We start from the raw sequence: 22,471 nt of genomic DNA, 5'->3' as shown, positions 1-22,471 counted from the left end.
TTTCCCTCCCTCCCTATCATCCATCGTCTATTGCTCTGTCTTCTGAACATATGAGAGCAGGCTGCACACATCTTTGAACAAACACTATAATTCATACACAATTCCCATGAACAAGAACATTCTTTTATGCAATCCCATTAAGCGCAGCTAAGAAGTTAAAGAAATTCAACATCTATACAAAGCTTACATTCTATATTTCCTTTTTTTTTTTTTCCTTATGTCTCAGCTGTGTCCCTTTGAGCCTTCTGTCCTCCATCCTCAGATCCCATCCAAGATCATCCTTGGCATTCAATTGTCATCTATTTAGACTGTCTTTTTTTTTTTTGTTTTTCAATTATGGAAACATATATACAGTCTAAATCTTCCCATTCCACCCCCTCCCTAGCATTTCATTAGTGGGATTAATCACATTTAGAATGTTGTAATGCCATCACCTTCCCACCTTCCTTTACTAGAAATTTCCCTTCACCTCAGACAGCAACCCTACACTCATTTCTTAACTCCCCATTGCCCCTACCCCCACTTCTGATAACCCATACTCTACTTTTCTTCTCTATGGTCATATTCTCTTATAATTTCTTTGTGTTTACTGTGGGGCTTAAATTTAACCTCTTAAATCCATAACAATCTTATTTTTCTTTGATACCAACTTAACTTCAATAGGACATGTAAACTATGTTGCTATATGCCTCCATTCCCCCACATTTATATAGTTCTTGTCAAAAATTACATATTTTACATTGAGTCCAAAACCACTGATTTGTCATTTGAGTTTGTGTATTTTATATCATGTAGGAAGTAAATAGTGGAGTTACAAATCAAAAATTATTGACTACTACTTGTATTCCATTGTGGTCAGAGAATGTGCTTTGAATATATTCAATTTTTTTTTTTTTTTTGTATTTATTGAGGCTTGTTGTATGTCCCAGCATATGGTCTATTCTGGAGAAAGATCCGTGATCACTAGAGAAAAATGTGTGTCCTGGTGATTTGGGATGTAAGGTTCTATATATGTCTGTTAAAATTCTCTATATCTCTCTCTCCTTTCTTTGTTTCTCTGTCGGTAGGACTCCCTTTAGTATCTGAAGTAGGGCAGGTCTTTTATTGGCAAAATCTCTCAGCATTTGTTTATCTCTGAAAAATTTAAGCTTTCCCTCAAATTTGAAGGAGAGTTTTGCTGGATAAAGTATTCTTGGTTGGAAATTTTTCTCTCTCAGAATTTTAAATATGTCATGCCATTCTGCCTTCTCGCCTCCGTGGTGGCCGCTGAGTAGTCACTGCTTAGTCTTAATGTTGTTTCCTTTGTATGTGGTGAATTTCTTTTGTCTTGCTGCTTTCGGAACTTGCTCCTTCTCTTCAGTATTTGAGAGTCTGATCAGGGTATGTCTTGGAGTGGGTTTATTTGGATTTATTCTATTTGGAGTTCACTGGGCATTTATGCTTTGTGTATTTATATTGTGTAGAAGGTTTGGGAAGTTTTCCCCAACAATTTGTTTGAATACTCTTTCTAGACCTTTACCCTTCTCTTCCCCTTCTGGGATACCAATGAGTCTTAAATTTGGATGTTTTATTTTATCTATCCTATCCCTGAGATCCATTTTGATTTTTTTCTCCATTCTTTCTTTTGTTCTTTCATTTTCTGTTCTGTGGTGCTCTAGGACTCTGAGTTGTTGTTCAGCTTCCTCTAATCTTGTATTATGAGTATCCAGAGTCTTTTTAATTTGGCCAACAGTTTTTTTTATTTCCACAAGATCTTCTATTTTTTTAATTTACTCTTGCAATTTCTTCTTTATGCTCTTCTAGGGTCTTCTTTATGTCCTTTATATCCTGTGCCATGCTCTCATTCTTTGATTGTAGTCCTTCGATTAATTGCTCCAAGTACTGTGTCTCTACTGATATTTTGATTTGGGTGTTCGGGATTGGGTTCTGCATATCATCTGGTTTTATCATATGCTTTAAAATTTTCTGTTGTTTTTGGCCTCTTGGCATTTGCTTTGCTTGATAGGGTTCTTTCAAGTTGTAAAAAATACAACTTGTGGGGTGTGTGTCTGGGTGGTTAGGGAGGCAGGGCAGCTTTAATAATCAAACCTCCCAAGTGTTCCCGGAGATTCAAGGCTGTTGCAAGAGTCTAAGCCTTCATTCCAGTTTTGCCCCAGATTTTCTCTGCCGCTGACCCACAAGTTGCCGGCATTGATGTAGGGTCCCTGGGTTTTCCATGCGGGCTCCCCTTCTCAGCTGTGATCTTTCAGGACCTCTGCTGAGGGAAGGCTGTGCTATGTCACAAGTGTGCGCCGTCCCTCAAGGGAAGCCCTGGGCCACCGGGCCGTGCAGGGGGGCTCCCAGCCTGATGCAAAGACGGCTGAATGGGTCGTCTCAACCCCCCGCTTTTCACACAGCTCCACCTTCCCAGCTCTGGGACAACTAGCTGTGTGTGCACCCAAGGCCACTGTCCACGGCCAATAGTGTGGTGTGTGCGCGGTGACCTGGGATACGCTCCCCGTCACACTGGGTTTCCTGGCGTGGCTCTGGGCTATGGGTATGGCCCCAGAGAGAAGTGTCTCCAGCCCGCCGGGGAGCCAACTGCATGCAGCGTGGTTTCTTTCTCCTTTCGCCTCTCCCCTCTGCACCCTGGCCCTGAGGGAATCGGCAGCAGTCTGTCCTCCATGCCAGACACCAAGAGGTTGGCACAGCCCGCTCCTGCCATGTTTCACTGCATGGTTCTCACCGTTGTAACTGCAGCCACTCATGGGTTTTTTTTTTTTTTTTTTAAAAGAACTAGTCCATCTCCAATTGCCAACCCCCGATTTCCCCACACTGCGGCATGGCTGCGGGGCTTTCAGCCGGCTTACTCGTTTCAGAATGCAGGCTCCTGGTTTCACCAAGTGCATGGTCCCTATGGTTTTAGCAGACCTTGTCCAGCTGGTACATCACTGAAACTGGTGTTCTGGGTCACTTTCTGGTTTTTATCTAGTATTTTTCATGGAGGTGTTTTTTTGCCCTGTCTCGCCTAGCTGCAATCTTAGGTTCTCCTTGGTATGTACTTTTTACGAATACTATGTGTATAACCTTTCCAGATTACGTAATACAAATTCACTGCAAACATTTATAAAATACAGAAAGGCACAAAAAAGAAAATAGATCTCATTCTGCTTTGTCATTCAGTTAGTTTTGATGTATCTTTTTAGAAAATGTTTATCTTTTAGAATCTTCCGCGTTAACAGTATTAAATATTATATTCATAATATTAAATGGCTTCTAAGTTTTCTCCTTCATGTACTTTTTTTCCCAATTCTTTACTATTGCAAATAATGTCATAAACATCTTGTACTTTGAATCCACTTTACATTTTAGATTATTTTATTAATGTGTATAGTAGAACTGCTGAGTCAGAGTATGTTAATTTTTCTGATCCTGCTGCATTTTTCCAATTTGTATTACAAAGTATTTTCAGTTCGCAATTAAGTCAGCAGTGTTTTTTTTTTAAATTCAGTTTTATTGAAATATATTCACATACCATATAGTCATCCATGGTGTACAATCAACTGTTCACAGTATGATCATATAGTTACGCGTTCATCACCACAATCTATTTCTGAACATTTCCCTTACATCAGAAAGAATCAGAATAAGAATAAAAAATAAAAGTGAAAAACGAACACCCAAACCATAACCCCCATCCCACCCTATTTGTCATTTAGTTTTTATCCCCATTTTTCTACTCATCCATCCATACACTAGATAAAGGGGGTGTGATCCACAAGGTTTTCAGAATCACACTGTCGCCCCTTGTAATCTACATTATTATATAATTGTCTTCAGGAGTCCAGACTGCTGGGTTGGAGTTTGGTAGTTTTAGGTATCTAGTTCTAGCTGTTCCAATACATTAAAACCTAAGAGGTGTTATCTATATAGTGCATAAGAATGTCCATCAGAGTGACCTCTCGACTCCATTTGAAATCTCTCAACCACTGAAACTGTTTGTCTCATTTTGCATCCCCCTTTTGGTCAAGAAGATACTCTTAGTCCCATGATGCCGGGTCCAGATTCATCCCCAGGAGTCATATTCTGCATTGTCAGGGAGATTTACACCCCTGGGAGTCGGGTCCCACGTAGGAGGGAGGGCAGTGAGTTTACTTGTTAAGGTGGCTCAGTTAGAGTGAGAGAGGGCCACATCTGAGCAACAAAGAGGCACTCAGGGGGAGACTCTTAGGCACAGTTATGTGCAAGTTCAGCCTCTCCTTTGTAGTAATGAGCTTCATAAGGGCAAGTCCCATGATCGAGAGCTCAGCACATCAAACTGCCAGTCCCAATGTTTGTGACAACATCAACACCAGTCCAGGTGAGGAAGTCCAACACTTCTGCACCTTCCCCCAGATCCTCGGGGCTGGGGTGGGGGAGGCTGTAAATATATTTTTTATTATCTGCTCAAATTACTTTGGAATGTGTCACTATTTCACTCTTACATATACTAACCTACCGTACCTTAGTTCCTGTTCAAAGTTCTGTGTAATTGTGGTGTTGGAACAAACCGACTGTAGTTGTACTGTTTAGAAAATATAGATCCTGTGCCAAACAGACATCTCTTCCTTTGATCTCATATGGAAGTTGAAGTTTTTAAACACAGTCAGTTTCAACCTTTACCCTTTGGCCCGGTTTGCCCTAGTCTTAACCAGACCTGCTTCATTCATATCACTAATTGAAGTCTGGGCTCTTTTTCAGCCTTTTTTTTTTTTTTTTAACAGTGGCTGTCTGCACTAATACTGGCATTCATATTTGCCGAGCTCTAGCTCTGAGTTTCAGGTGTCTCAGAGACACGCATTGTTCCAGAGACCAATCAGGTTATATACTAAGGGATCAAAATCTCAAAGTTTAGAGGTAAGCATTACAATTCAGGAATAGAGTTAACTGCTGTAAGAGCTTACAATCTAGGGACTATTAAAATAATTATGTCCATGTTAGGCTATTTTCTAAGATTCAATTCTGAGTTTACACATTGTAGTTAGTCCATATTGGTGAGGCTTTAAAGTGTTTGCTTTTATTTCTGGTGTAATTCACTCAAATACTGTGTACAGGATCCATTCACCTCGTTGTGTGTCTCACAGCTTCACTCCTTCTCATAGTTGCTCGATGTTCCACTGTATGCATACACCACAGTACACCATTCCGTTCTTCAATTTGTATTACAAAGTATTTTCAGTTCGCAGTTAAGTCAGCAGTGTGTTTTTAATGGGTGCTGTACTTAAAAAAACAACTTGCTGATTTATAAAGTTATTTCAAAATGGCATTTTTCAATTTATTTGATCCAGATTTTAGGAAACATTAATATATGTCATGTTACTTATTAAGTTTACTTCTAGAGTAGGTTCCTTGTCCATTTTTTTTTTAACTACTTTTTTTTTCCTAGGTACTGAGCAGCACCCAAATTATTTGAACCTTTTAAGTATAAAGGCCTTAACGTTTTGCTGCCATATTTGTTGTATTTTTGGTTAATGTGCTATTTAACTTTTAATTTTAGATATATGATTGTTTTTAGAAGTATGAAAATTTATTTCTCTTGTTTCAAAACTTGGGTTTTAAATTACTATTTTAAGTCTATATGTAAACAAAAATTGTCATCATTCTCAGTTTTTGCAATTTTTTGCAATAAAACTGAGTAAAAATAACAATTTTTGCAGTCTTTGAAAATCTAAAGCCTCTTTGTTTATTATATTTCAGAATTTTAAGGGTTTTGTAGGAATATCAGAACAACGATTTTGGACAAAGGCTTGTGAAGAAAAACTTTTAAGATTGTTTTGCCTATGTACCTATATGCACAGCATTTTACTGCCACATAAGTTAGTAATTTGTAGTCTCCTTCCCTACCATGAGAAAGTTAGAATATTTGAGAGTAGCAACTCTGCTCTTATCCCCCACCCTATTCTGTTTGGAACAAATCTGGTCCCATTTCCCCAACACCAAATGAAAAATGTACAAAGATCCTACAAATAGGATCTTTTCAAAGATCCTACAAATAGGATTGTGGACTTACATTGTTAGCATTGGTTTATATAATATCGTGCCATTTGAAATACATTCTTAGAGTCAATTCCTTTCATGGAGACAGATGTGATAGTCACTTTAGTTGGTTTATTTTGAAAGGTTAAGATTTTCATAAGCTCACTGAGGAAGTTGAGACTTTTAGAGACCATTGTAGTCTTCAGTGTTAATTAAATGATGGACCTTCTCTTTGGTCCATTTCACTTAGGGATGAGAAATAGCTTGAGATACTTCTATGTAACTTTTAGGCAAGAGTCAATTTCCAAAATTCAGACCTAGATTAAAACATTATTTAGTCATCCAAGTGGGATATAGTCGGTATTATCAGACTAGTGCTTACAATGAAAACATTGTTTTAAGGCAGCAGGGAATTGCAGAGGGAATAAAAAATGCTTAATCCAAAGCTTCAGAGAAGGGAGAATCTGTAGAGGTGAGCTTACTTCTGAGACATGTTTTCTCTAGGGACGTTTGCTGATTTGGAGTATGTGCAGAAAGCTGATGGTTAAAGCTCTAGACTTGAATATTGTTGCTGAAGACAGAACACCAACATAGAGCTTTTTGGATGGAGACCTATGAGATTCTGCCATCAGTAACTTGTTGAATCCTGGGACCACATAGGATAGAAAACTAAAAGCCTAAGCAGAAAGGCTTTAAAAACCAGGGTGGAGCTTGTGGTGTTTTTGCAAGACAAAAATTAGATTTATTCTCCTGGGACAAGGCCCTTGAACAGCAGACTTTCAGTTGAAATCTTCGAGGGCAAGGAGAAACCAGAGGTAGAATGAGTTTTGTCAGGGCAGAAAGTTAACCTAGACTCAGTGGCCTAATAGAGAGGGGTTCAACCCTCTCTGGAAAACAATATCAAACTTATCTGGAATCTTTGCCAGTTTTTTATACAGCCAAAGATTATAGGACCCACCAAAAGACAGAACTATGTGACTAGTTTGAGGGCACAGCCCTTTAGACTGCTAAATCTGCCCAAGACTTCTGAACCAACTACAAGGAGTTAGGGTCCAACCTACAAACTTAGAGAAAAGAGTTCATATAAGACCATCCTCCCTTTTGACAACAGTTGTATGTTTGGGGATTTCCAAAGCTACCCTAAGGTGCAACAGATTACTGAAAGGACTCAGCACTTGCTAAAAGCTTTTATACTCATGGTTATGATTTGTTATAGGGAAAGGATACAGATCGAAACCAGCAAAGGAAAGAGACTACAGTGGACAGAGTCTGGGAGAGTTACAAATCCAAAGTTTCTGTTGTCCTCCAGATATATTACCCTCCCAGAATACATATGTGACAATTGGCATAGATTATTGCCAACCAGAGACGCTCACCCAAGCTTTTGTGTTCAGAATTTGTTATGGAGTTTAATAGCATAGGCATGATTGGTTGATTGCCCATGTGGTTAATTCCAAGTTATCTGATGCTTGTGACCCAAAGCCCCACCCTAAGTCACATGGTTGGTCTTTCTGGCATGGCCAGCTCCCATCCTAAAACTGTTTGGTGTGGCCCGCTCCATCCTAAATTCTGGTGTGGCTAGCCCCTTCCCTAAACAAATACACTTCTATTAGGTCATGACAGATTATTTTCTGGAAGCCAAGGGCAAGGGTCAGACCACTCTTTGGGCAAGGTGAAATTATTTACTCCTCAAGAACAAAAGAGAAACCATAATAGAAACAGAGCCAGTGATGATCCAGATCGTGCAGGTCTATGACAAAATGTGTTCAAGGAAATTAAGTAAATATGGGGAAAATAGTTGAACAAGAAGATTTTCATTAGAATATTGCAATGTCTAAAAAAACTGAGTGGAAATTCTAGAAGGGAAAAATGTAATACATAAAGTTAAATATTGGATTAATAGAAGATTAAACATATCAGAAGACAGATCAATAGAAAATACCCAGCTGAAGGAATGAGATAAAAGAGAATGGAAAAAAAACAAAAAAACAAAAAAAAGAACTGAACTACCAGGAGAAAAAAGAGAATTTGGCAGTAGCAATTTTGAAAAGTTAATGTTCCAGAATGTTCCAAATCCCTAAGCATGCTAGATACAAAGAAAACCACACCTGGACACATCATGCTGAAAACCAAATACAAACTGAGAAATCTTCAAAGGAGCCTGGGCAAAAAGACATGACCTTCAAGGGAGCCAATGATAGGACTGACAGTTTACTTCTCGAAAGAAACAATGGAAGCTGTCTTGAGGCTAATGGAAGAAAATGGCAGCTAACTAGAATTCTATATCTAGCGAAAATATTTTTCAGAAATAAAAGTGAAATAAAGTTGTTTCCAGGAAAACAAAAACCAAGAGAATCATGGGCTAAAATTCAACAAATAAAACACCAAAATATGAGTCAGCAACAACCAACTACAACAAACTAAGAGTTCTTCAGGTGGAAAGAAAAAAATCCTTTTAAGGAACCACTAGACATGAAGAAATGAAGAAAGGAATGAAAAATAATGAAAAGAGTAAATATGTGTGTAATGTAAACTATTATTGGTGAAATACTGACTAAAAAAAGTATTAACAGTAATGTCTTATAATGCTTAAATGATAGGTAGAAAATTGTTCATAACAACAATAAAATGAAAGGTGAGAGGAGTAAATAAAGCGTTCTAAGAGTCTAGCATTATTGAGGATGTGGTAAAGTAATAATTTCTGTTAGAGTGTAATAAATCAAGAATGCATATTGTGATCTATTTGGTAACTATGAAGAATAATTTTCAAATATTAAAATTGTTGAGGGAGAAATGGAATAATATAACAATAATTGATTAAACTAAAGAAGACAAGAAAGGAGAGGTAAAGAAACCTAAAATCAGTATGTGAAATAAAAAACAGTAAGATGATAGATATAAATCTGCCTATTTGAATAGCAGAAACATGTTTTTCAAAATCATATTTGTAACTTTGTACATGAAATATATATAAATATGTATATGAAATGTAAAAAAATCATATTAAAGGGTTATACCTCATTTTACAATCTAATAGTATAATTTATATAAATAGACAAAAAATTCACAATACATACACACATTTGTTTTATTTTCTGGCAGCTTCTTTGTGATATTGGCCACAGTGAAGAAAAATTGGGTTTTAACTATGAAGATATCATAATTTGGTAAGTGTGATTCTATCCCCTCCCCATTAATTTCCCATATTTTAATAATTTTAATTTTAGAAATTTTAAATTAGAAATAGGATAAGGTAGCACCTCATATTTGATTTTTTTAGCAACAGGTGTTTGAAATCAGAATCTTCAGTAGTTTTATTTGTTGGCATGTGGGTCTTAGTCATATTTTATAATTAATAGATACAAAGAACCAAAGCTAATGTTGAAAAATGGACTTCTGTGATTTAAACTTCAAAATTAAAACTGCAATTCACAGACTAATGGTTCTCATATTATTCCTAGGAGCAAGAGGAATCTATACAATTATTCCTAGGCCTTACTTAAGAGAAAAGCACCACCATATACATGACATTGTATAGTTTTTCATATTAATCTTTGCTACTCTTAAGAATTGAAATTGATGTACGTGGTCTGTACCTGCTAACATTATAATATAAATATTTTTATTTATGGGTTTAAACTACTGATTCTTTAGGAGGGGTAGAAACAGGTGGGCAGATAGAGGGGCATAGATTTGAAGTAGATATGGTATAGCTTGAAAAGGACATTAATTTCCTATTGCTTAGATAAAGTAAACCACAAAAAGTAGAACAAAACTCAGCAGTGTTTTCTTGATTGATGAGAATGCACCAAGGAAGCAGGGATTAAAAAAAAAAAAATGACACTTGTGAAGTTCCGTAGCTTAGTGTGAATGAGATTTATATGTGTAAAATGCAATTAGATTGAATTAACCATGCAAGACTTCAGGTTTTGCATATTTCAGCTGTTGAAGAATTTGGTACTATAATTTTATGTGTATTCGAAAGCCATTCAGCAAAACTTCTTTTTGTTTTTATATAGTTTGCGGTTAGCTTTGTTAAATGAAGCAAAAGAAGTGCGAGCAGCAGGGCTACGAGCTCTCCGATATCTTATCCAAGACTCCAGTATTCTGCAGAAGGTGCTAAAATTGAAAGTGGACTATTTAATAGCCAGGTAATTTTCCTAGATTTGTTCATGTTTTATGCATTTTTAAAATTTAATACACATACTATAAAGTGTATAAATTTTCAGTGTAAAGCTTGATGGATTTATGTGTACATGTCTGCCTATCAGTCAGTCAGATCGATCCATAAATATATACCCAAACGCACTCATGTAAGCTACAATCTAGAACAAGATAGAACATTTTCAGCACCCTAGGAAATCTCCCTTCTGTACCCAATGAGTAGTAAACAGTATTCTGCCTTTTCTCATCTTAGTCTAGTTATTCCTGTTATTGAGCATCATATATTAGAAGTATACAGTAATTCTTTTCTTTCCTCAGTATTATCTGTGAGATTCATCCATGTTGATTGTTCTTTTTTATTGCTTTGTTGTATTTCATTTTACAAATAGAGTACATTTATGATTCCCTTCTGTTGGTGAATATCTGGGTTGTTTACAGTGTTTGGCAGTTTGAAGAAAGCTGCTCTGAGCATTCTTGTACAAGTCTGTTGATGGACATATGCACTCATTTCTTTTGGGTATATATGTAGGAGTGGAATTGCTGGATCATAAGGTATGTGTATGTTTAGCTTTAGTAGAAGCTGCCAAACAGTTTACCCAACTGATTGTGCCAATTTATACTCCTACTAACAGTGCATGAGAGTTCTAGTTGCTCCACATCATCATCAGCACTTGCTCTTTTCAGTGGTGTTGTGGGCTCATATTCTGTTTTTAATTTGCATTTCCCTCATGAGCACCTTTCATATGCTTGCTGATTGCTTGGATTTCTGGATATCCTTTGTGTTTTTTGCCCATTTATAAATTGTATCATTTCTTTTAATGTGCAGAAACTCTTGAGGTCTTCTGATTATGAGTCCCTTCAGGTATATATATTTAGGATAACATCTCCAAGTCTGCCTTGCCTTTTTACACTGTTAATGAGTCTTTGATGAACGAAAGCTCTTAATCAATGAAATCCAGTTTACCAGGCATTCATTTTATAGTTAGCATGTTTAGTTTCTTGGGAAGATACTGTCCTATGTTTTCTTCCAAATATTTTATTCTTTTACCAGTTAAGTCTTTGATCCATCTGGATTTGAATGTTGTATAAGGTATGAAGTAGGTAACAAGTCATTATTCATTTTTATCTTTATGGATAGCCAATAAAGATTAGCATCATTTATTGGAAAAATTTTCCTTTCATGTCTAAAACTCAGTGTCACCTTTGTTGTAAATCAAGTAACTGTTAAGTATGGTTCTGTTTTTGGGTCCTCTGTTCTCTTCAGTGGGTTGGTCTGTCTTTACTCCAGTTTCTCACTATTTTAATTATTGTAGCTTTACAGTAAATCTTGATAACTGTTAGAGTGAGTCCTCCAACTTTTCTTCAAGATTCTCTTAGATATTCTGGTTTTATTTCCATATAAATTTTAGAATTAGGTTGTCCATTTTCACAAAACTTGTCATTTCAGTAGGAATTGCATGGAAACTCTTGATTATTTTGTGGTTAATTGACATCTTAATGGTATTAAATCTTCCCAAACCTGTATTTATTCAGGACTTTAATTTCTCTCAAGAATATCTAGTTTGCTTTGTAGAGATCTTGCACATATTTGTTAGATTTAATCTGATATCTTTGTGATAGTATTAATATAATTAAAATTTTATTTTCTATTTTTTTGCTACTAGTATATAAAAAAAAAGACTAGTTTTTTAAGTGTATACTGACCTCTTATATAGCAGCCTGCTAAAATTCACTCCTTAATTCTAATTGTTTGTAGATTTTTTTGATTTTCAGTGTACGTAAGCATTAATTGCAGATGATGACTCTTTTATTTCTTCCTTTCCAGGCCTTATATCTGTTATTCTTTCTTTCTTTCTTTTTTTTTTTTTTTTTGCCTTATTGTACTTGTTAGGCTCTTCATTACAGTGTTGAGTAGAAATGGCAATAAAGGACAGCTTTTTTGCCCTGAACTCTGGTGGAAAATACTGAGTATTTCTCCATTATGTATGATACTTGCTTTAAGCTTTTAATAGATTTTCTTTATCATATTAAGGATGTCCCCTTCTATTCCTAGCTTGCATTCCTGGCATAAACACCACTTGTTTATGATGTCTTGTCCTTTAAATATAACTAAATTTTAAAAGAACAAGACATATTACTGCATTTTTGCAGTTATGTTCACAAGAGATATTGGCCTTTAGTTTTCCTTTCAGGTAGTATCTATGTTTGGTTTTGGTATTGAGAGTATGTTTGCTTTATAAAATTAACAGAGAAGTATTGCCCTCTTTTTATATTTTCTAGAAGAATTTATGTAAGATTGGTATTATATTTTTCCCTATATGACTAGTAGAATTCAGTAGTGACAATGTCTGGGCCTAGAGTTCCCTTTTATAGAAAGTTTTAGACTTAAGGACTCAATTTTTTAAAAAGACACTATTCATATTCTGCTTCTATTTGTGTCAGCTTTTACTTGTAAATTTTGCAGCTCTACATTCATATTTAGAATTGCTAAACCTTCATATTGGGTTAATCCTTTTATAAGTATGAAATGTCTCTCTTTATCCCTAGTGATACTTCTTTTATGAGTGTTCATGTTATCTGATTTTAATATAGCTGCACTATCTTTCTCTTGATTACTATGTGCATGATGTATCTTTTCCCATCTTTTTACATTCTCTCTTTTTTGTCCTTACAGTTAAAGTTTGTCCCCTGTAAACATACGGATTTTTTTGTTGTTTTAAATCTAGTTTGGCTATCTTTGTCTTGTAATTGGAATATTTAGTCTCTTTATATCTAGTGGTTTATTATATTCATGGTTTTTGGACTGTCTAATATAATTATACTCGCACACACATTGTATGTGTTTATGAATTTGTCATCTTGTTATTTCTTTTCTTATATTTTAGTTTATTTGCTCTTGTGTTTTCTTTGTGACATCTATTCTTTGTCTCCTTTTTTCCCTTTTGAATTAATAAAGAATTTTTTCCCTTCTCTATTAGTATCTTGATTATAAAGTCTTTTCTTTTAGTACTTGCCCCAGACATTACAATGTGTATCCTTGATTTATTGAAATCTAGCACTTTTATTACAACCAGAACAATGCAAGAAACTTACTGCAATTTAACTATATCTTCTTCCCTTTGCCTTTTGTGCTCTTTTTATATATTTTACTTTTACTTACATTTTGAAACACCACAAGATAGTCCTGTTATTGTTTCAAACTGGAACTGTTTATATTTAACTACATTATTTATCTGTTCCCGTGGTCTTTCTTGCTGCATTTCCATACTTTCATCTTGAATCACTTTCGTTATGCCTGATGAAGTTCCTTTACCATTTCTTATAATGTAGGTTTACTGGAAGTGAATTCCCTCATCTTTTAAACACAATGTAAATGCCTTTATTTTGCCTTCATAATTGAAGGCTGTTTTCCCCACCAGTTATTTTCTTCTAAGCCTTTAAGTAAGTTATTTTCTTCTGGCTTTTTTTCTTTTTTTCCTGTTGAACAATGAGTAGTTTATCTTTCTTTTGCTTCTTTGCAAGTAATGTGTCTTTTTACCTCTGACAACTTAAACGTTTTTTTTTTTCTGTCTTTGCTTTTCTGCTTTTGGATTTTCATTTGCCTAGGTGTGGCTTTTGTTTTTTTGTTTTTTTTTTATTACACAAACACACAAACACATTGGCATTTATAGAACTTCTTGAAGCTGTAGTTTGATTTTGCACCAGTCTTTGAAAATTATTGACAATATTTTTGCATGTGTTTCTGTTATATTCTATTCTATCCTTCTGGGATTCCAACTATATTCATGTTGGATCTTTTCACTGCCTCTCCTGACTCTGACTCCCTTAAATGTATTTTTCAGCCTTTTTTTTTTCTTTGAAATCAGTGGATGTTAATGTGGGTAATTTCTACTCTTCTGCTTTTTTCTAATTCTCTAGGATTTCTATTGTCAATTTCTTTTCTTGATTTTGGGTACCTTAGCCCTTTGCTAGTTGTTTTTTAAAACCATGCCTCATACTATCTGGTCAGTTGTGAACGTTGTAAATTCAAAATTGTTGAAACTCTGGATCATGTTATTTTTCTCCTAAGAGAGTTAAGTTTTATTCTGGAGTGGTGACTTTTCACATCGATTCTGCTAAAACTTGATTTTAGCATTGCCTTTGCTCCTAGGAAGTGGCTATTTGGAATCTCAAGTGAAAGTGGGAGTTTTTAGCAGAACTTTGTCACATTGGCCAGCATGAGCCCTAGCCTGTTTCTTAGAGTATTCCATACCTGCTGAAGTTTTTGCTCTGCTCCTTAGCTTCTCAGCAGCAGCTTTCTCCTTGTTTTTTTGGAGTCTAACTCTGCTTTTGTACAATATTGAATTTGGCAAATACACATGCGAGGAGATTGAATGCAAAGTTTTGTTCACTTCCTTGTGTTTTCTCTACTTTGGGATTTTTCCCTTAAGTCCTAGTTGCTTTGGCTACCCTGAACGTCAGCCTCTCTTGCCAGTCAATTTGGACTAATGCTTTCTGCTAGGACTCTATTTCTGTAATGCTAGGAATCGGCAAATTCCCCCAAGGAAAGAGCCTGGGTTCTTATGTTTTTCTTTTCAGGGATTGTTCTCCATTGTCCTTTTAACAGTTGTTTTATAAAGTGTTTTGTTCAGCCTTTATAGTTGTTTTTGGCTGGAGGGTTGGTCTAATCCAAGCCTCTCTGTCATGGCCAGAAATGGAATTCTATTTCTGCTTACTTTTTAATAAAATTGCCTGAGACTAATTGTATCAGTTAGAAGAATGCTTTTTGAATAGCAGACTTTCTATCTATAAAGTATTAATTTAGAATTGCTAACTGCCTAAACATAAATAGAAATGAATTATGCTACCATATAGATCAGAGACTTTAGAAATTGAATAATTTAGTAAATTTTATGAGGAAGTATCAGTTAAGTGATATTTAATCAATTTTTTAAGTGAATTCAGATTTCAAATTCTGTTTAGGTAAAATAGAACTGTAGTGGATAATGCATAAGACTTTTAGCTTTGCCATAATTTATAAATTTTAGGCACTAGTTACAACTACCTTAAACTGAAACATAGGCTTCAAATATTTACCCTTTACAATTTTTATAAAATATCTGTGAATTTTATCTGTAGGTGAATATTTTTTTCCAATAGACTTCTTGTATTTAATTCTGTAAGTATGCTTATAGTTTTTTTTGTATAAATAGAAGTAATTCTGTAAATTAATTTTGATACTGTTTTTTCCTGCAGTTTTAAATGTTTTTATTTATTTATTTATTTATTTTATTTTTGTAACAAGCATTTACCACTAGAAGATAGATATGTTAGCTAAATAAATATTTGCTGGTACTGAAAAAGCGTACATATTATAGTTTTAGAATACCATATTGATAGTACAAAGATGGGTCTAATCTTATGAAACTTTATCCAAAAAAAGTTGTTTAATAGGATTTTTATCAATAATTAGTATTTTGTGTTTTTTTTTAGGTGCATTGACATACAGCAGAGCAACGAGGTAGAGAGGACACAAGCACTTCGGTTAGTCAGAAAGGTATGTTACGTATCTGAGTAAAGGCAAATTAATGGGTTTTGTAAAAGATTTTGCATTTTTAGATTATAGACTTTTGTGAAACCTTTATATCAGAATTTCAAAGACTGAATTCATTTTAAACATTTTTATTTTGCTAAAGTTATAAATAACTTAAATAGATTTATTAAACTTTAAGGTAGATATAAGTTTTTGTGTAATTATTCTGTGATTGGGTATAACTAGGACAGTATTTCGTTAAAAATGTTCATTGTAAAGAATAGTTATTCCTGCAGTAGACATGTAAATGTAGTTACTGCTTTGATAAGTTATTGGAGAAAGAGAATTACTTCTTCCCCTCCCTAATTTTTCTTTTAATTATATGCATGGAGTTAATACTGATTGAAAGAGGATTACTTCTTCCCCACCGTAATCTTTCTCGTAATTGTATTCATGGAGTTAATACTGTTTAAATGGATGTCATAAAGAGTTACAAGTTGGTGGTTTTCAAGATAAATTTGGGTACAGTCCATTTGGCAGTAGCAGTAAACAGTTCAGGCCATTGTGTAGAATATGAGGTTACAGTCTACACTAGGCAAGAGAGGGTATTGAGGATAATCTATAATGCTTCTCAAGAGAGACTGTTAAAGAATGCTTTTTTAATTCCTTAATGGCAGAGTAATAGCATGAACTGGCAGTATACTTAACTGGGATATAACCTGAGTGATATAAATACAATGTTTCATCTTAAACATTCGTATGAATCCTGCAGTCTGTGTTTTAAAGTAAAGATAATCTAAAATTTTTTAACAGTTAAAAATTTTAGCTCTTCTTCTTCTTCCCCACCTTGGAATTCAATAAATGCTCCAGAATGATGGTCTGTTGAGTTTGTATATAAACTAGGTTCCTTTTTTCTCCTTTACCACCAGTTGTCTAGTTTGCAGTTAATAATAGTACCCACAGGTACTCCTAGTAAGAAATAAGAAGTAAAAGGATGAGTTAAATCTTAAAAGAAGTTTGCAGTTCTAGTAAGAATGATATTGCAGATAGATTAGGAAACATTTAATAGGTTAGCTGTTTTATTGGGACCATCATTTGACTTATCAAATATAAATTTAAAAATTAGGATTATGGTTTTTGCTTTTATTCATACAATACTTTTTACCACCATGACTGAGAATTTCAGATAAGAAAGCAAAATTTGTTTCTAAGGAGCCTCAAACTTTTTGATTTCAGGATCCTTTTATATTGGTAAAAATTACAGAGTTCCCCAAAGAGCTTTTGTTTATTTGGGTTTGTTCTGTCAGTACTTATCATATTAGGATTAAAATGTGAAATTTAAAGAAAATTATTAATATATTAAATATAATAGTAAATCCACTAATGTAAACATAATTTTTTTTTCTGCGAATTTTTTTTCATGCAAAAAGAAAACTACTAAGCAGAGTGGCATTGTTTTTTATTTTTGCAAGTCTCTTTAATGTCTGTTTTGATAGAAGATGGCTAGATTTCATATTTGTTTCTTCAGTCTGTTATTATAGCACATGTAATGAAGCCTCTTGATAACTTCAGAATAATCTTACAAGAGAATGAGAGTGAAAAAGACAACTAATATCTCTGTTTTAGTTTCCTTATTGCTAAAGCAAATACCATACAACAGGTTGCCTTAAATGACGGGTATTTATTGGCACATGGTTGTGAGGATAGAAGGAGTCCAAAATCAAGGCGTCTTCAAAGCAATGCTTTCTCCCGGAAGACTGACATCTGGGCTGCCAGCAGTCATTGGTCCTCGGCTTTTCTGTTGTGGCTTCTCCCTTCTCCTCCATTGACTTCCAGGTTCTGGCTCCTTCCTCTGGCCTTCTCTCTCTCTGTGACCTTCCCTATAAGGCCTTCAGTAATAGGATTAAGACCCATCCCAACTCAGCTGGGCTACAACTTAACTGAAGTAACCTCATCAAAAGGTCCCATTTATAAGAGTTCGTATCCATAGGAATGGACCAAGTCTAAGAACATGTTTTTCTGGGATACATAGCTCCAAACCACTGTATTTTGTGTTATTATAATAATAATTTTAACTTTGCCGAATCTCTGAAAATATCCCAAGGACTGTCAGTTTCCTAGACCACATTTTGAGAGTTGCTGCCCTAGAAATTGCTTTTAGAAGAAAGCACAACTCCAAGGGGATTAAAACAATTAAATTTAGCCTCTTTGGATTAATTAGTAAACACTTTTAGTTTTGTGAAATGTCTTTAAGAAGTTAAAATTTAATTTATAAAACAGCCCAGTAAACATAAACAGACCTTGAAAATAATTTAATAGAACTGTAATAAAAATGTCATTCTTTTATCTTCTGAAGTGCGTAGTAATTTAAAGCAGCTATCGTTTGAAATCCAAGAGCAGGAAAATTGCTTCTACTTTGTGGTATGATAGGCTCAACTTGTGATGAGTGCTGGTGCTGGGTTCTTCCTTGATTTAGTTAAAAAGGATTGAATTAAAGGGAAAGCACACTTGCTTTGTGATCAGTGGCTACTGTTATAATTTCATTAATCCTTTTAGTAACCAGAGCACACATTTCTATTTTTTCCCAACAACTTCATGGCAACTTGAAATAGTAGATTAATGTTTAATTTTATAAATGGTAGGTCACTCTTTTGTTTTTGCATGTAATTCAAAATGTTTTAAAATTTTCTATAGAAGTATTATATTTTAAAAGAAACACAAAATCATTTGTCACTTTAGGATAATTTGCCTTTATGACTAATTTAAGGAATATCCATGTCACTTTTCCTTCTCTTCCACCCTTATTCATTTGGAAGGTATTTTCTTTTGTTTCTTTGTTTTACAGTGTCTCTTTTTTTTTCCCCTCCCCCCACCCCTTCTTCAATCCAGGTGATTCTTCCTGGTTTTTGTCTTTCTCTCTTTCAAAGGTGGTGGTACTCCCACTAGTCAGATGTTGCTACTCTTCTCTAAAGATAAATTTATCCTAAAGATATCTAAAATAAAGATATCCTTCATTCTAAATTTATTTAAGCCATCACTTTCTTCATATCATTTCTTTATTATGTAATAAAGGATTAATAATGTCACAAAATTTCTACAGTTGAAAGAGATTCATTTGGGGAAATCACTTGCCCTTGTTACACAGTTGGTGGCAAAGCCAGAGCTAGAACCCAGTTTTCCAAATTTCCAAACCTGCGTTAACTCCACAGTTCTTTTAGTATTAAGTTGCCTAGCTTGTCATTCAGACTGTTTTTGGTCTGAAAACTATTTCTGTCTGACCTATCTTATTAAATCACCATGTGTGTACACATACTACCCACCAGCACTACCATGATCATTACTTCCTTCCAACTCATTTCATTTCTGTCCCTTTCCAACATCTTATAGACTCAGTCTACTCATCCTGTAGACTCATCTTAATTTCAGATACTCCCCTTAGAGAACTCAGTGCTTCCCTAATTCCTTTATATTGGTTCCACAAGTTTATTACTTGTACATGTTCTTTAATTTGTTTCATCTGTGTCTTTTCTATCATGCTCAAAAAGATGATTAAACTTTTTTTTTTATTTTAATAGAGGCTACACTTCATGACTTTTCCCTCATTAAATATTTCATTGATTTGTGAGAAAACAATTCTCTGATTTGCACAGAATTTGTTTCTTTGCATAAATTTCCCTGGAAAATAAGAGTGATATGTTTTGTAATATTTTAAATTTCACGTAGCCTTTCAATAGAACATCTGTTGAAATTAAGTGCGTGCTTATTAAATACTTAAGATTCATATAGTAGAGGTTTATGCTTGAAATTCTAGAAATCATCTTGTCCTACACATACTCATTTTACAAATGAGGAAACTAGGCACAGAGATTATTGATTTGGCTAAATAGCATAGTTTATTAATGGAAGATTGAGCCCTAAAAGCCAATTTGCTTGATTTCCTAGCCAGCTTTTTTCTGCGTATATTATATACATTTTACTCTTTTTGGAATTTTTCTTCTCAGTTTTGATAAGGAGCACAATAATTATACTTGCAGGTATTAAGATACAAATTAGTATCTTAAGAGGTTAGAATTTTCTCACCCAGGTAAGATCAGCTTCCTATCACCCCACCTCAACCCCCAGTTTTTGATTAATGAAAAATACTGATTTATAAACAGATGTGAAAGCTTTTGTAACTTCCACTGGTTGTGGAACTGTATTACACAATTTCAATTGGATTTTTAATAGGACTTACACCTCGTAAATTGACATAAACCAACTACAATTACTCTAGCCAAAACAGAGCTTTGCTTTGACCAGTAAGATTTAGCTGTTTATCTTTCATTTATTTATATGCATCATGTAATTATTTTACATTATATTTCTTAGTTTTCCAACAAGTTTATAAATCCAGTGACATCCAGGATGGGTCAGTTATTCCCAATATTTTAGAACCTGTTATTTTGAAATACTTCATCTAGCAAATAGTCTATATTTATTAACTCTAGTAATTCGCTACCTTTTTTGTTTCCTTTGTATTATCCAAATTCAGCATTTATTCTGTTTTCAATATTCCAAATGTTAATGACAGACCTTTTATTTAATTTGGTATTCAGCCAGAGATTTATCACCAGATACATGCTCTGTTTATCAGGATTTTTGGAATATTGAAAATAAATATGGATTATAAATATTCCTTTGGGTATAGCAAGAATTGACTGGTGATGGGGGTAAGGTTAAAAATGTGGAGATCATTAGAGGTCTATTGCAGTTGTCAACATGAGAGAGAATGGGGACCCAAATCAATGAATTTGAAGAGGGGTGAGGATAAAGATGTTAATGAGATAAATTTGTTGGACTTGGTAATGATTGTATGTGAGAAAGGTATTGGGAATGTAATAGTACTATAGTATTTGCTGGTTGTCACCACTGACTGCTTTGTGGACAGACTGAAAAGTTGTGTAAGGTATTGTTCTTATTCTAGAGGAACTTCGAATCTCAGAAACATTGTCTTGTTGGTCAATTTATATTCTGAACTGTTAAAAAAATTTAATACATGCTTCTATAGTAATGATTGTTACCACTTGTATCAGTTTTTAGTTATATTAATCTTTTGAAATGACTGTAGGAAAGCTTTAGATTAAAATGGATCTTGAAATACTCTATGGTTTTAAATACCTAGTTTTGAACAAAATAATTTTAAAAAAGGTATTATGAAGTAACTAACTGCTTTTTTTGATTCCTTCCTGTTATAGATGATTACTGTGAATGCTTCCTTGTTTCCTAGTTCTGTAACAAATTCATTAATAGCAGTTGGAAATGATGGACTTCAAGAAAGAGACAGAATGGTTCGAGCATGCATTGCTATTATCTGTGAACTAGGTCAGAATCTTTTTCAAGTAGCACAAATGTACTATTTTGGAAAGAGTATTTAACATTTCTTAACACCTTTAATACATGACTTCTTTAGTTATTGGTACAAAGATATGAAAAGGTAGGGCATTTTTGATAGGGAAGTAGAGCAGTGATTTATTTTAACAAATAATTTCAAAGTGACGTTAAAATTCTATAAATTTTAAAATTTTACTCATCATGAAATTTAGAGGAATTGACCAAATTCCAGGAATTAGATTCAAGTGTCTTGGAATCTGGATCTCAGAATTAATTAACCACACTTATCCTGATGTGGGTTAAAAACAAAAACAACCATCACATAAAAAAAAAACTAAATTTTAAATGCAAAAGATTAAAGAGTTAATTGGGGAAAAAATGTAGTTTGGGGAAAAGGAGTTTTGAATTATCAAAAGAAAGCACATAGTGATTTTAACAGCTACTGATTTTACTATAAAGAGGCAAAACACAAGCAGTGCCAGAACAAACAAGGAAAAAATAAATGTAACAAAGATGACAGATAATTAGCATACACAAATCATTAGTAAAGCAGGTGATTCCCAAAGAAATGCATGGCTAATAAACATATTAAAAATGTATAAATTCACTTATAATCAAATAAAAATAATTTTAAATGACAAGAAAAGAAAATGTTTTTCTCCACTAAAAGTAGAAATGGTGTAGATCACATTCCCTCTTAATATAATAAAAAATAAATTAATAACAAGTTTAATGAAACAAAAATAGAACCAAATCCTACCACTGAGGATGTAAATGTATTGTCCACAGTACCTATTGATCCAGAGACAAAATCAGAAATGTAATTAAGGAAATTTAGAAAATAATGAAAAAAACATTGACTACATGCCAATGTATGTACTGTGTACCCAGAGTTAACTTTACATCATAAAATGGGTTTATAATTAAGCACAAAATCATGAAAGTAAGTAAATGATCCAGTCTAACTCAAGAAATAGAAAAAAGGAAGGGGAAAAAAAATCAAAGGTAAGCTGAAGGAAATAATAAAATTAAGAATTATAATTAATTAGAGAGCAAGGTAGATAATTAAGCTATGTTGCTTGGAAGAATAAAAACAATGAAATGCATAAATGTTTGGAAAGCTCAAATGTAAGAAAAAGAAAAGATTAATGTAGAAATGAGGAAGAGAATATATTAGGACAGTTTTAAAAATTATATGATAGTATTTTACATATATTTGAAAATCTCATTGAAATGAATGTTTTCTTTTGATTTTTTCACGAAAAGCTGTAATTTCCAAGTGACTTAAAAGTAGAAAATCTGATAGGTCAAAAACCAGAAGTAATTAAAAGCGTTGTTGAAATAATTGCCTCTAAAGTGACTCTTCCAGGTAGTTTTATCTTAAACTAAATCTTTCAAGAAACAGATGACTCTCATATTGTATAATCTGTT

At 34.0% G+C, this 22,471-nt stretch overlaps 1 protein-coding gene across 4 annotated transcripts in view; it reads left to right on the top strand.

Annotated features, from left to right (window-relative positions):
• Window positions 1–22,471, top strand: part of RICTOR (RPTOR independent companion of MTOR complex 2) — a 162,247-nt gene that overhangs the window by 69,015 nt on the left and 70,761 nt on the right. For all 4 annotated transcript variants that reach the window (XM_037799501.1, XM_037799499.1, XM_037799500.1 and 1 more), the window contains exons 4-7: window positions 9,097–9,161; window positions 10,014–10,145; window positions 15,631–15,694; window positions 20,905–21,031. In XM_037799501.1, coding sequence (XP_037655429.1) covers window positions 9,097–9,161; window positions 10,014–10,145; window positions 15,631–15,694; window positions 20,905–21,031 — 388 coding nt within the window. The remainder of the gene's footprint in view (window positions 1–9,096; window positions 9,162–10,013; window positions 10,146–15,630; window positions 15,695–20,904; window positions 21,032–22,471) is intronic.

This window comes from Choloepus didactylus, chromosome 11 (assembly GCF_015220235.1).
Source record: "Choloepus didactylus isolate mChoDid1 chromosome 11, mChoDid1.pri, whole genome shotgun sequence".
NCBI lineage: Eukaryota > Metazoa > Chordata > Mammalia > Pilosa > Megalonychidae > Choloepus > Choloepus didactylus.
Note: the sequence above shows the minus strand (reverse complement) of the source record. Positions and strands in the feature narration are given on the sequence as shown.